Raw genomic sequence first — 12,670 nt, forward strand, 5'->3', positions numbered from 1 at the left:
CAAAATCAAATCAGAAATACATTAATAATTTTGTGTATCTGGTTAGTTTTTTTTTTGTTTTTCTTCATTAAATAATTGAAACAAGATCCTGTGATTTATGATTTAGGGAGAAATGGAGTTTAGAGATGAGTTATCCAGCTTCTTGAATTATATGTAGAACAGTTTTTAAAAAAATCAAATAAAGGACAAATTTTTTTAAAGTTCTTAAATATGAGGAAATTAATTCTCAATTCCATAAGATATTTATGCCTAGAAAAATACAATTTTAATCCCAAATTAAAATATATTTGCTACTACAAAACATTTTATAATAGATGCAAGTAACAAAATACAAACAGATTTTTATGCCTGATTAATGATTATACAAGAGGGATTCATGTACATAAAAAGGAAAGTGTAACTGAAAGGCAACTGAAGCTTAATTTAACAAGTAAAACATTTCCCCCCCTAAGGAATATCTTCGGTTACTAAAACCATTTCATATATGTACTCTTTCTTTCTTTGTAGAAAGTGGATTTTGAACACCAGAACCAGTATGGTATTAGAGCCAAAGTTAAAAACCGTCATGTTGATGAGAAGCTTATGAAATACCATGCTGAAGCTTCCAGCACTTTCATTAAGGTTCAGGTAGAAGATGAGGATGAACCTCCTATATTCCTTCTTCCATATTATGTGTTTGGAATTTTTGAAGAAAATCCACATGGATCATTTGTAGGCACAGTGTCTGCCACAGACCCAGATCATAGAAAATCTCCTATCAGGTATGTCTGTAAGGTCAGTTTCACATTAATAAATAAGTAAACACAGGTTAGACTAAAAATAAAATTGAATGTAAATTCAAAGATACATCTGTGTCTATATTTCTCTATATGGCACTAAATGGATTTGTAACACTTTAAACAAACAAATTAAAATCTGGAGCTTCATTGTTGGTTAATATGCAATGAAATAGATGATTGCAAACATGTGGAAGAAATAGGCAATCATCAACTAAAATCAGTATAATTGATTCCCTTTTCATTGAAGTAAGGAGGTAAGAGAAAAGAAACCTTTTTTTATTCCAAGTCAGAGTTGAAGCAAAGTTGATCACAATGTGGCTCATTTAAATACTTTTTAATTGAAATGATATTGAAAAATTGAGAACACTTTTATAGGTTACCATTTAAAGGAGTAAAATGATATATAAGTCCAACGGGTTAGAAATAAATGTCTGTTACAATTAAATATTTCCCGTGTGTTAAAATAATCTTGTTTTTAGTTACTGTGTTGTGATATCTCTCTCTCTTTTTCTTTCAATATTTGAGGTGTTGTCTGTTTGGATATAAAACAAAACAACAACAACAAAAATGTATTTCCACTGTCTTTCCTTGCACATGTATTTTTCACAATTCACAGTCTACAGAATCACATAAATTTCCATGTTTTCATTAACATGCTAGCTATTGCTTTGCTCTTTGGAGGCATTGCTGGTACAGTGAAGAAGCTCCATTAAATTTTTGGTACTAGGGGATGTTCCGCTTTTCCATTTTACTTCCTATTCATAAAATGCTGCCTTCTAATGTGTAGGTATAGTTCTTACTAGTAGTGATTTTAATAATTATATAAGTGTATATGCACATATATATGTATGTGACCCAGTAAATCAATTATTTCATTTTTGAAAATATATATCTATTAAACTATTAATTGTTTTTCAGAGAACACCGAATAATGCAGAATTTTTAGAAACTATTTTGATTTTAAGGTGTTCAATGTTATCATTTAAAATAAAGTGTTGGACACTAACCTCAGGAATGTGATTAAGGGAATAAATTTGATTAATAATAATTCTTATGAAGCATAGATAAAAACATGGCATATCTTCAAAGCATAATACAAAATTAAAAATTGTATGCCCACTACATATAAAAATACTACATATATTATATATTAGAAAAAGTAGGCTGCAGCCAAATATTAAGAAGTTATGTGTTCTATAGTGTCACTACTAGTGGCTACTTAAATTTTCAACCTAAAAATAGTTTAGCTAACAATTTTCATTTTTATATTTAAATAATTGCTTTTAGAAATAACTTGTGAGTGCCTATCCAAAAGAATGAATTTCAATAATTTGATACACTTTCATTTTGAAGTGTCTTTTCAAAAAGATTGCTTTTCATATATGTGTTAGAATCATTGAGAATACAGAAGTATTTTGTTGTGGTGGTTGCTGTTTTTCCATATGGTATAACTTGATTTAGCAAACATTCAATATATATTATGAAAACAGAATGGGATTTGAATGAAAATAGCCACTTGAGCACATTTCAGGGGGTTTATTCTTTTTAGTTGTCTTTTTCTCTTTTTCTTTTTTTGGGGAAACAAAAGATCCAGATGTTTGAATACAAAATGCAAAATGATTTCAATTTTAATTTTAATTTGATAATATCTCTTTCTTAATACTCACTTCATGGTAAGAGCTATGAAAACCAAAGGAAACATTAGTATATTGGATTTTAGCCTTAGGGATGGATGTTCCATTGTTTGGAAAGACACAAAATCACATATAGTAAACAAAGTAAATTATATCCAATTCATTTAACTCATTAGTTTTTCCTACTGACAAAGTGTCACCTGCTATTTCTGTGAAGCATGGAGATTCCTTGGCCTTGTGTCCGTTAGTCTTGGGTGGGATAAATACACTGGTTTAACAAAATATTATTATTATTGTTAAGGTCAGAAAAGTTTGTAAAGTAAGATCTGCATTGATAGGAATTATAATCATAATCCATATGTCAAATGTTTTTAAAAGGGTGTAAAAATGAAGGAAGGATGCAATATTAGGCCTGAAAGTGAGATGACAGAATTGCTTTAAGGAGCCTAGTACAGTAGAAATTAGAGGAGCCCAGAGACCATCTGCAATACAATTACCATCATAAAATTATGAGGAACTTCATAACAAATTTTCCTTAAGATTTTCCTTTTATCCCTAAGACTATGTATTACTGCAAAGGACTCAATGTTTGCTTCCCTCAAAATTCATATATTGAAACGCTAAACCCCAAGTTAATGGTTTTAGCAGGTGGTTACTATGGGGGGGGAATCACTCATAAGGGCAAAGCCCCAGTGAATGGGATTAGTGCTCTTATGAAAGGGACCCCAGAGAGTTCTCTCAATTCTCTTTCTCGGGAGAAAACAAGAAGTCATCAGTGCACAACCTTAAGTGGGTCTTCGTCAGAAACCAACCACGCTGGCTTCATGATCTTGGACTTCTTGCCTCTAAAACTCTGAGAAATAAGTTTCAGTTGTCTATAAGCTACCCAGTCTATGATAATTCGTTATAGTAGCCCAAGTTGACTAAGATAATTACCATATTATTTAAACTCCAGATGCGAGAGTTATACTTTTTTTTGTCATCACTGGGTATAATTTATTCTTTGTATATTATTGAAGAGTCCTTCTTAACTAAGCCTAAAGTTAAATTTTGAAATATTTTGTAAGTATAAGAAAAATTGTGTATCCTTTTCTTTAAGAAAAACAAACAAACAAAAAAACAAGTGAAAACAAAGCAAGCAAAAAAGAATGAAATAAGAATATTAGATCATAAACAATGGGATTAAAAGCTGTATAAAAATACAATGAAACAAAAACCAGAAGCTGTTTCTTCAAAACAACGATATAATTTATCAATCTCTAACCACACAGATAGGGGGGGAGAGAGGATAAAAATTACTATTATCATAAATGCCATAAATGAAAGGGTGTAAATATTGATCCCACAGACATTAAAAAAATTGATTATTAGGACTACTTTTGGCAACTCTATGCCCATACATTCAGACCAATTTCTTAAGATAAATCACCAACATTTATAATAAAAAAGATAAATAACCTCATTAATCATATATACATATACAGCCACACATATGTATGCATAAAAAATATGTAATAAAAAATTCAGTTAAAAATCTTTAAAAACGAAGAGGTCATTTCCAGGATGAAAAGATGTCATTAATGAATTCTACCAAACACTACAAGCAAGGAAAACTGCAGACCAATATCCCTCATAAACCAAAAATACAAAAATTATTGACAAAACAATAGCAACTCCAGCTATTTGTGGAAAGGATAGGGGTATATCACTACCAATTGGGGTGCACTCAGGAATGCAAAGATGTTTCTATATATAAAAACATTTCAGTATTAACTGCATTTTAACAGATTTAAAAAGTCGTATGATCATGTCAATAGGTGAATAAAAAGAATTTGACAATATTCAAAATATCAATTCCTGATAAAAATTATCAGTACGCTATGAATAGGAGATTCTTAATGAGATAAAGGGTAGCTATAAAACACATAAGCTAATATTATACTTAATACTGAAAGATTAAGTACTTTTCCCCTAAGATGGGGAAAAAGGTGGGCATACATTCATTTACCAGTTTAATACCCCATAATACTGGAAGTCAGAGCCATGAAATAAGTAAAGTAAATAAATTAAAAAATACAAATTGGAGAGAAAGGACATGGTTTTCTTTATTTCCAGATGACTTAATTATCTACATTGACAATACCAAAAAATTTACAAAAATGCCTAGTCAAAAGTGAGTTTACCAAGGTAGAAATATGTAAGATTATTATTAATTAAACATACACTGTCCATAAGACCCATCAATCCTACTTGAAAGTATTTATTCAAGAGAAGAAGCAAAAAGAAAAAAACAAAAACTTTATGTTATGGGTTGAAGTGTGTCCCTCAAAAGATATGTCATGTCCTGACATCCACTACCTCTGAATGTGACCTTATTGGGCATAGAGTTGTTGTAGAGCTAAACAGCTAAAGTAAAGTCATACTCCAGTATGGGCCTTTAATACCATATGACTGATATTTTTATAATAAGACAGAGACATGCAGGGCGAAGACAGCCATGCAACAAGGGAAGCAGAGATTGGAGCAATGCATCTCTGAGACAAGGAACAGCAGTGATGGCCAGAAGACACTAGAACCTAGAAAAGGCAAAGAAGGATACCCCTTACAGGTTTCACTGGGAGCATGGCATGTTGACACTTTGATTTAGCCTCCAGAACTCTGAGAGGATATGTTTCTGTTTTCAGCCACTTGGTTTGTGGTATTTTGTTGCAGCAGGCCTAAAAAACTCATTCATTTATATTGACATGAAAACCCATATGCAGACATTTATGGCAACTTTTATCATGATCTCTCAAAGCTGAGATTAACTCATATAACCTTCAGTGAATGAATGGATTAAAAAGCAAAACAAAAACAAACAAAACCTGTGGTCTCTTGAGTACAAAGGAATTACAAAGGCAAGGGGAGGATGATAAAATTGTTTTATATCATTACTGTGGTGGTGGACACATGAGACTATTCATTTTTCCAAATGCACATAACTCTTCATTACATAGAGTAAATATTATTTAATGTAAATTTTGAAAACAATTCAAACAGAACGTTGGCGATATTCCTAAATTGGAATGTACATTATTGCAAATGTACTTTACTGTATTTAAAATAAACAACGTAACCAAAATGACAGTGATGGAAGACTAAAAATATAACCTAAGTAATTTGGGAAAATAGTATTTCAATTCTAAATCTGGTGGAAAAAATGGCTGTACATAAGAAATATGTTCTACATGCTGAATTCGTTTTTTACTGGGCTATTGTTTAGCAATTGCAATACTACTCTACATGTATGCTAGAATTGAACACATAAGTAAATATACTGAAAACAAGAGTAGGGTTTGCTATTATCCAAAGAAGAGGGCTCAAATAAGAAACTGGATAAGTCTTACATGAAGGCTATGGTGTTGGACTGGTATCTGAAGTACCATTATGCACTAATGCCTTCTTAATATATATTATAGGCAGATTGATATGGAAATAAATGTAGATGTGTTTGTATGAATGGGTATAGATACATATATTTCCTCTTGATGTCTGCTGAATGTGCCTAAAGGCAATGAAACAGAAGCAGCAGCAGTGAAAACTCTTCGCACATAGATCTTGCTTTCTAATATAATTCTCCAATTAAAGATAACAAGGACTCATCAGAGAACTGGAAACCAGAACTGCTGCAAGGAAAATGCAAGGTGGTCCTGATGCATCTTGTTCCAGGAAGAAACTATTAAACAAAAAAAAAAAAAAAATGAAGGAATAGGAGAGTGTCATAAGGGCCTAAAAATTGTACTGGAATTACTCCAAATGTCCAAAGCTATAAATAGTTAAGCAACAGATATATAACAGTATTTGGTTAAGATGATGATTTTTGGCTTATTGAACATTGGAAAAAATTATAAGATAAAATTATAAGATATAATTATGATTATATCTATATCAGTACTGATATAGATAAGTGAAAGGACACATTTTTCTCATAGAATTATTGTTACTAATAAATGTAAGAGGATGTCAGGAATAGGAAATCATCATTAGTACACCAAAGTCATAATTATTGTGGGCATTATTCATCTATGGACACTAAGATTAGTGAGTAAATGAGAAGAAATCAGATGATTTCAAATATCTTCCTGAGATCTTTATTAAGTACAAAAGAAAAAATAGTAACTTTATAGTAAAGAAACCTGGCTGACATCACCTACTCACATGATCAAGGTTACTATCACCATGAATAAGATAGGGTCAATATCACATACTCCTGAGAGGTTAGCCTAGGAAGGGTATATCACGTCTTTGTTATTCCTGCCAAAAATGTATAACCTTCATCTAATTGTGAAAAAAGACAAGGCAAACCCAAATTGAGAGACGTTCTATAAAATAAGTGACCAGTACTCTTCAGTAGCATCAAGATCATGAAAAGCAAGGACATTGATTAACGGTGGAAAAGCCTAAGGACACATGAAAATGAACTACAGTATGGAATCCTAAATTAGATTTTGAAAGGAAAACAACATGGTTGGGAAAACTGCTGAAATCCAGCTCTAGTTTATAGTTTGCTTAATTATTATAGCAATTAATTTCTTAGTTTTGAAACAATAATAATACAAAGGTTTTATATAAGATTTTGCATTAGGAAAAGCTGGGTGAAGGGCTTCAAAATATGCTATGCTGTTCTTGCAACATCTTTGTTAGTCTGAAATTATTTTAAAATATGTCTTTAATTGAATTGTGGTGGGGAAATTACCAGTGTTAAATTTTGCCAAAGTGATGATGGTACAGATCAATAGATCATAGCTGCTTACTATTTATGAATTTTCTGATTGTTGTCTCCTAATTTTTAAAAATAAAGTGAAGGGAAATACGAGGGCTATCCAAAAAATATTCAGCCATGTAACCATTCTCATTATATTAACAATTGTAGGATACTTTCTGGACAGCCCTAGTATATATTCATTTATATTATAAATACACATATATGTATATAGTCATAAATATCTTAAAAATATACATATATTAATACATAAATATATATTATAAATATATGCATATATGTAAAATTTAATTAACTCAAACTTATGTCAAGGCCAAGGAGATTTAGTCTGGTGAAATTGAAGTTGGGGAGAAAATACTGATATGACCAGAATTGATGGTTCTAAATGGGGTTAAGGAAAATAATATATACTACACATCACTGCTAACATCCCAGTAAGTTTTCCAGCTTATCCCTTCTTCCTCAGGGGCTGCATCTGTTTTTATTTGTTTTAGTTTTTTAATGAGACCTGAACTTATTTCTTATGACTGTGGCTCTTCTTCCTAATTTCTAACAGATCCTATTAATTATAATAAACTATAGTTTCCTATCAAACTTTTAATGGGTTTTATTTGGAATGATGTTTTATAGAAATAAGATTAGATGTTTAATACAAAATAGCAACTGTTAAAATACTGTTTAATTTTGCCAACAAATCTATTAAGTAGGAAATGCAACCCCTTGAGGATATTTAAGGAAAATGCTTATAAATGTTTTAAATTGACTATAGTTATAACTGAACTCCTCTAAAGCTTAATTCTTTGTAATCCCTCTTTACTTCTCCTCTGAACACCAAACTACAAATTAGTACAATATTTTTAGAAACCTTTCAATTCAAGATTAAAATAGTCTCATCTTTTGCCACATAATTATGGCAAATCTCATTCATGTCTCATCAAAGTCTTCTGGAATATACATGCAATGAGAAGCCATCACTGAACCCCAGTTATTACTATTCTTTAATTTTTATTATTAATCATTTGGAAACAGATAAGACATGCTGAATACTTCAAAGGCTTCTTTCATTATGGAGTTTGAGATCATTTTTCAGACTTTTGCATGAGAGAATTTTGTAACTTGGCTTCTTTTCATGCATGCTCTAACATCTAACAGCACATTGCATCTACTATACTTTATTTTTTAAAAATATATTTATATTTTATATATATATATTTATATACATAAATTTGTTGGGTCACAGTCTGTCAGTTTTGGGTACGCTCATCACCAAAGAATGACCAGACACACAAAAGTAAGGCAAGCACAAAATGAGGTTTATTGAGGAGAGAAAGGATTATGGAGCAAGAGCAAGATATCAGTTTACAGAGCAAGATACATATGCCACAGATGATGACAGAAGCTACTGTAGTAGCAAAAGAGGGCAAAAAGGGGCTTGGTTATGGTATCAGTCTTGTTTTATAATGTCCAAATTGGGACCTGCCTCATGGCTAAGATGTCACTATGGAACCACTTTGATTGGACAGTTGGGAGTTATATGACCTGAGTCTTACTGCACAGGTGGATCTCCCATGAGCCTCTCTGAGAGCCAATTTTGCAGGGTGAACTAAAATAGCACTTGCTTTCTTCTTTAGGAGACCCATAATCCATCACTATCTACCTAACAAATTTATATGTGTATATATATAATATATATATATATATATATATAGTATATATACACACACAGGCAGTCTTTCAGATTACTGATTGTAGAAATTTTTCAGATTCCAGAAATCTTTCAGATTTCCTGAAAAAATTAAAGATCTATCTTCTATATAAAGAGAACTTATTTTTTGTCAAATTGTGTCCTTTAAACAAATAAAAACAAACGTTTTTTATATATCAGTGGTAAAGTAATTATAATATAATGCACAGAGTAGCAAGCAACACATGTAGTGTAAGAAGGAGACCAGTACTACTCTAGGCTGAAGGTATGTTTTACTTTTTACTTCAAAGGAAAAAAAATAAAGCTTCACAATCATTAATTTTTACCCCTACTTATTTGTAAATAGTTCTCTTCATTTCACAAATGGATTTTGCCACGTTTTTAAGCAACTCATTCACTTATTGAAATTCTTTTTTGGACATGAGGATGAGTGACATACATTTAGATTTTACATCCATCAATTTAAATCTGAAGTCATCTTAGTTTTGTTTTTCTTTTTTTTTTCCTATCTCCATGGAGTTGACTCTTAAATACATGAATGCAGCACCATTTTAAAAATTGTTCAGCATTACATTAGGTATGTACAGCATGCACTTGATAATGTGTCTTATTGCTTAAAAAGAGTGTTATGTAACATCATTATATAGAGAAGATAATAACATTTAGGAATACTTTCCTTTTGGTTCAGGTATTCTATCACCAGAAGCAAAATGTTCAACATTGATGACAATGGCACGATCATTACAACTAACCCACTTGACAGGGAGATCAATGCTTGGTACAATCTAAGTGTTACAGCCACAGAAAGATGTAAGTACTCATTGGGGAACCATACAGTTGGTCACCACATTATGTAAACCATTATATAATTTCTAAACACTGGGACAAAGCTACTACAAAATGTTGGAATTAGAATTAAATGATATTTTATATATAAATTTGTGTACACATATTTTATTTTAGATTAATATCTGCTTATTCCTATTACAGCTTATTTATATGCTTACCACTAAATACCTTCTAAACTGTTTTTCTTATTATGACAATAAATAATGTTTAAGACAAAAATAAATTGAGAAAAACTATACTTGAGGTATACATGGTATACAAGGTATACATAAAAATCACCTCAAATTCTACAGCCTATTTATTATATAGTTATATGTCCTAAAAATCTTTTTCATATATATATTTTCATATAATTTTTTAAACTAAATAGACATTTTTGTGTTTTTTTAAACACATATTTTCTATGGGTTCCTTTTTAATTGATGAGTTTAATGAAAAAAAGAGTCTTTATATGCTTTCCAAAAAATACATTAATCCTGAATTGTTCCTTTAGAGCAAATTTTCAATTTAGAGAAGGGCTTAATTAATGTTAATGTATTATCATTTACATAGTAGTAAAACAATTGGGTGGGAATTTAAATTTTAAATTCAAAAGAATCTAAAATCGACTAAGAATGTTGTCCCATTTAACCATAATCAGGTTAGACTGATTCTTATAAGTTCTTGCTGACTATTCTAAAAGTCAAACACACTGTGCCTTACACTATTTCTGGGATAAAATGTTAGAGATAATCTAGCACACTAGGAAAAGGTGATACCTCAAGTTAAAAACTTAGATGTTTAAAATCAATTGTATAAATGAAATTATAGTAAAGAATTATGAAGGATTCAAATAATATTAATTGATTGTACATTACAAAAACCATAATACATTTTCTAATTACACTCATAGTTTCAACTGTGCTGATAGCCAAATCTTCTTCAATAGTCAGTAGTGATCCGATTTTTTGTTTTGTTTTGTGTTGTTTTCAGATAGGCAGATGATTCCATTTTCAGGTTATAAAATAGATAAAATTATTCTGATTTACCACATGGATATTGTGCTTAAAATTATGAATCAGTCCCTTATGTAATCAATCATATTAATTAAAGCTAAAAGGAATAGATATAACACAATATAAAAGATTGTCACAATAATTCTCATTATTTAGTAAATGGATTTAGTACCATAAAAAATTAAAATTGTGAATATAAAATATTCCTAGGATGCATCCTTTCTTATAACTAATTTTACACAGAATTTTAATAATCTTGTTTGCTTTCTTGCCTTTTTAAAGGCATTAAATATATATATAATATATATTGTATATAAAATAAGATATATATATCTTATTCCTCTCTTCATTGAACAGTTGGCAGGTGATATGATGAAGTGGAAAGCATCTCTCACACTTTTCTTATTTTCATTTTGTGAAACATTGAATAGCTCTATAGAAACATTGCAGGAGAACTTGGGTCTGGATTTTGAATTTTCTGTTTAACTAAACAATAAATAAAAGACGGAAGCAAATATGACAATGGAATAAATGTCTGCTGCAAGAGAGGAAATGTCAAGGCTTTTCATGTCAGAAAACACAAAGATTTATTATAAAAGCAAACTTTTATTCACTGTGTATTTCTGAGAACTTTTTAAAGGGAAAATAGGCTATTCAAAGCTTTTGTAATACTGGATAACATATTTTTATGTATTTTTCTGGTTTTTGCATTTCTTAAATACCTATAGCATTAAACCCATTTTAGAACTATTTGTAAAAAGTAAGTATAAGTGTCAATTTCTTCCTACCATGATATCAACACTGTACCAAAAATAATTGTTTGGCCATTTAAAGTTCAATAGTAACATAAACAAACCACCTGGCCAGTGGAAAACAGGGCATCACATAAAATTGTTTTAAAAAGCATTAATTGCAGTGTTGTATGAAAGGAGATAAAGTTTGCACTCCCCTTGACAAGGATGGAAGAGGCTCTCCAGCCTGCACAACACGCATATGGTTAAGGCATTGCCATCTACTTCGTGGCATCTAACCATCGTTTTTATGCTACCTAAAGTGATTTACAGAATTAATTCAATACCCATCAAAGTACCAGCATCATTTTTATAGATTTAGAAAACGTAACTGTATGCTTTGTATGGAACCAGAGAAGAGCTCGTATAGCCAAAGCAATCTTAAGCAGAAAGAACAAACTGGAAGGTATCAGTCTACCACACTTCAAGCTGAACCTGAAGGCTATATTAACTAAAACAGTATGGAATTGGCACAAGAATAGAGACATAGACCTTTGGAACAGAACAGAGAATCCAGAGGTGAAACTATTTGCATATCGTCATCTAACATTTGACAAAGCAGACGAAAATATACACTCGGGGAAAGAATCCCTTTTCAATTAATGGTGCTGGGAAAACTGGATAGCTACAGGCAGAAGATTGAAACTGGATTCCCACCTCTCACCTCTCACAAATATCAATTCAAGATGGATAACAGACTTAAACCTAAAGCATGAAACCTTAAGAATCCTAGAAGAAAATGTAGGGAAGACTCTTTCAGACATTGGCCTAGGCAAAGAATTTATGAAGAAGACCCCAAGAGGTATCACAGCAGCTACAAAAATAAATAAATGGGGCCTCGGAAAATTAAAAAGCTTTTATATAGCCAAGGAAACTATCATTAGAGTGAATAGACAACCTACAGAATGGGAGAAAATATTTGCTCTCTCCACATCTGATAAAGGGCTGATAACAAGAATCTATCTAGAACTCAAAAAAATTAACAAGAATAAAATCAAACAATACCATCAATAAATGGGAGAAGGATATAAATGGAAACTTTTCAAAAGAAGACAGAATAATGGCCAGCAAACATATAAAAAAATGCTCAACATCTCTAATCATTAGGTAAATGCAAATCAAAACCACAATGAGATATCACCTAACTCCAGTAAA

General features: G+C 30.9%; 1 protein-coding gene and 1 non-coding gene across 2 annotated transcripts in view; both read left to right on the forward strand.

Moving 5' to 3' along the window:
• CDH19 (cadherin 19) overlaps nucleotides 1-12,670 on the forward strand; it is a 73,218-nt gene that overhangs the window by 32,432 nt on the left and 28,116 nt on the right. Inside the window, exons 7-8 of the mRNA XM_012748393.3 lie at nucleotides 508-761; nucleotides 9,569-9,690. Of these exons, the coding sequence (XP_012603847.3) occupies nucleotides 508-761; nucleotides 9,569-9,690 (376 nt within the window). The remainder of the gene's footprint in view (nucleotides 1-507; nucleotides 762-9,568; nucleotides 9,691-12,670) is intronic.
• LOC142861795 (U6atac minor spliceosomal RNA) lies at nucleotides 11,640-11,766 on the forward strand. The gene has a single exon (XR_012912943.1). It is a non-coding gene; the product is annotated as a U6atac minor spliceosomal RNA (small nuclear RNA).

This window comes from Microcebus murinus, chromosome 17 (assembly GCF_040939455.1).
Source record: "Microcebus murinus isolate Inina chromosome 17, M.murinus_Inina_mat1.0, whole genome shotgun sequence".
NCBI classification, from domain to species: Eukaryota; Metazoa; Chordata; class Mammalia; order Primates; family Cheirogaleidae; genus Microcebus; species Microcebus murinus.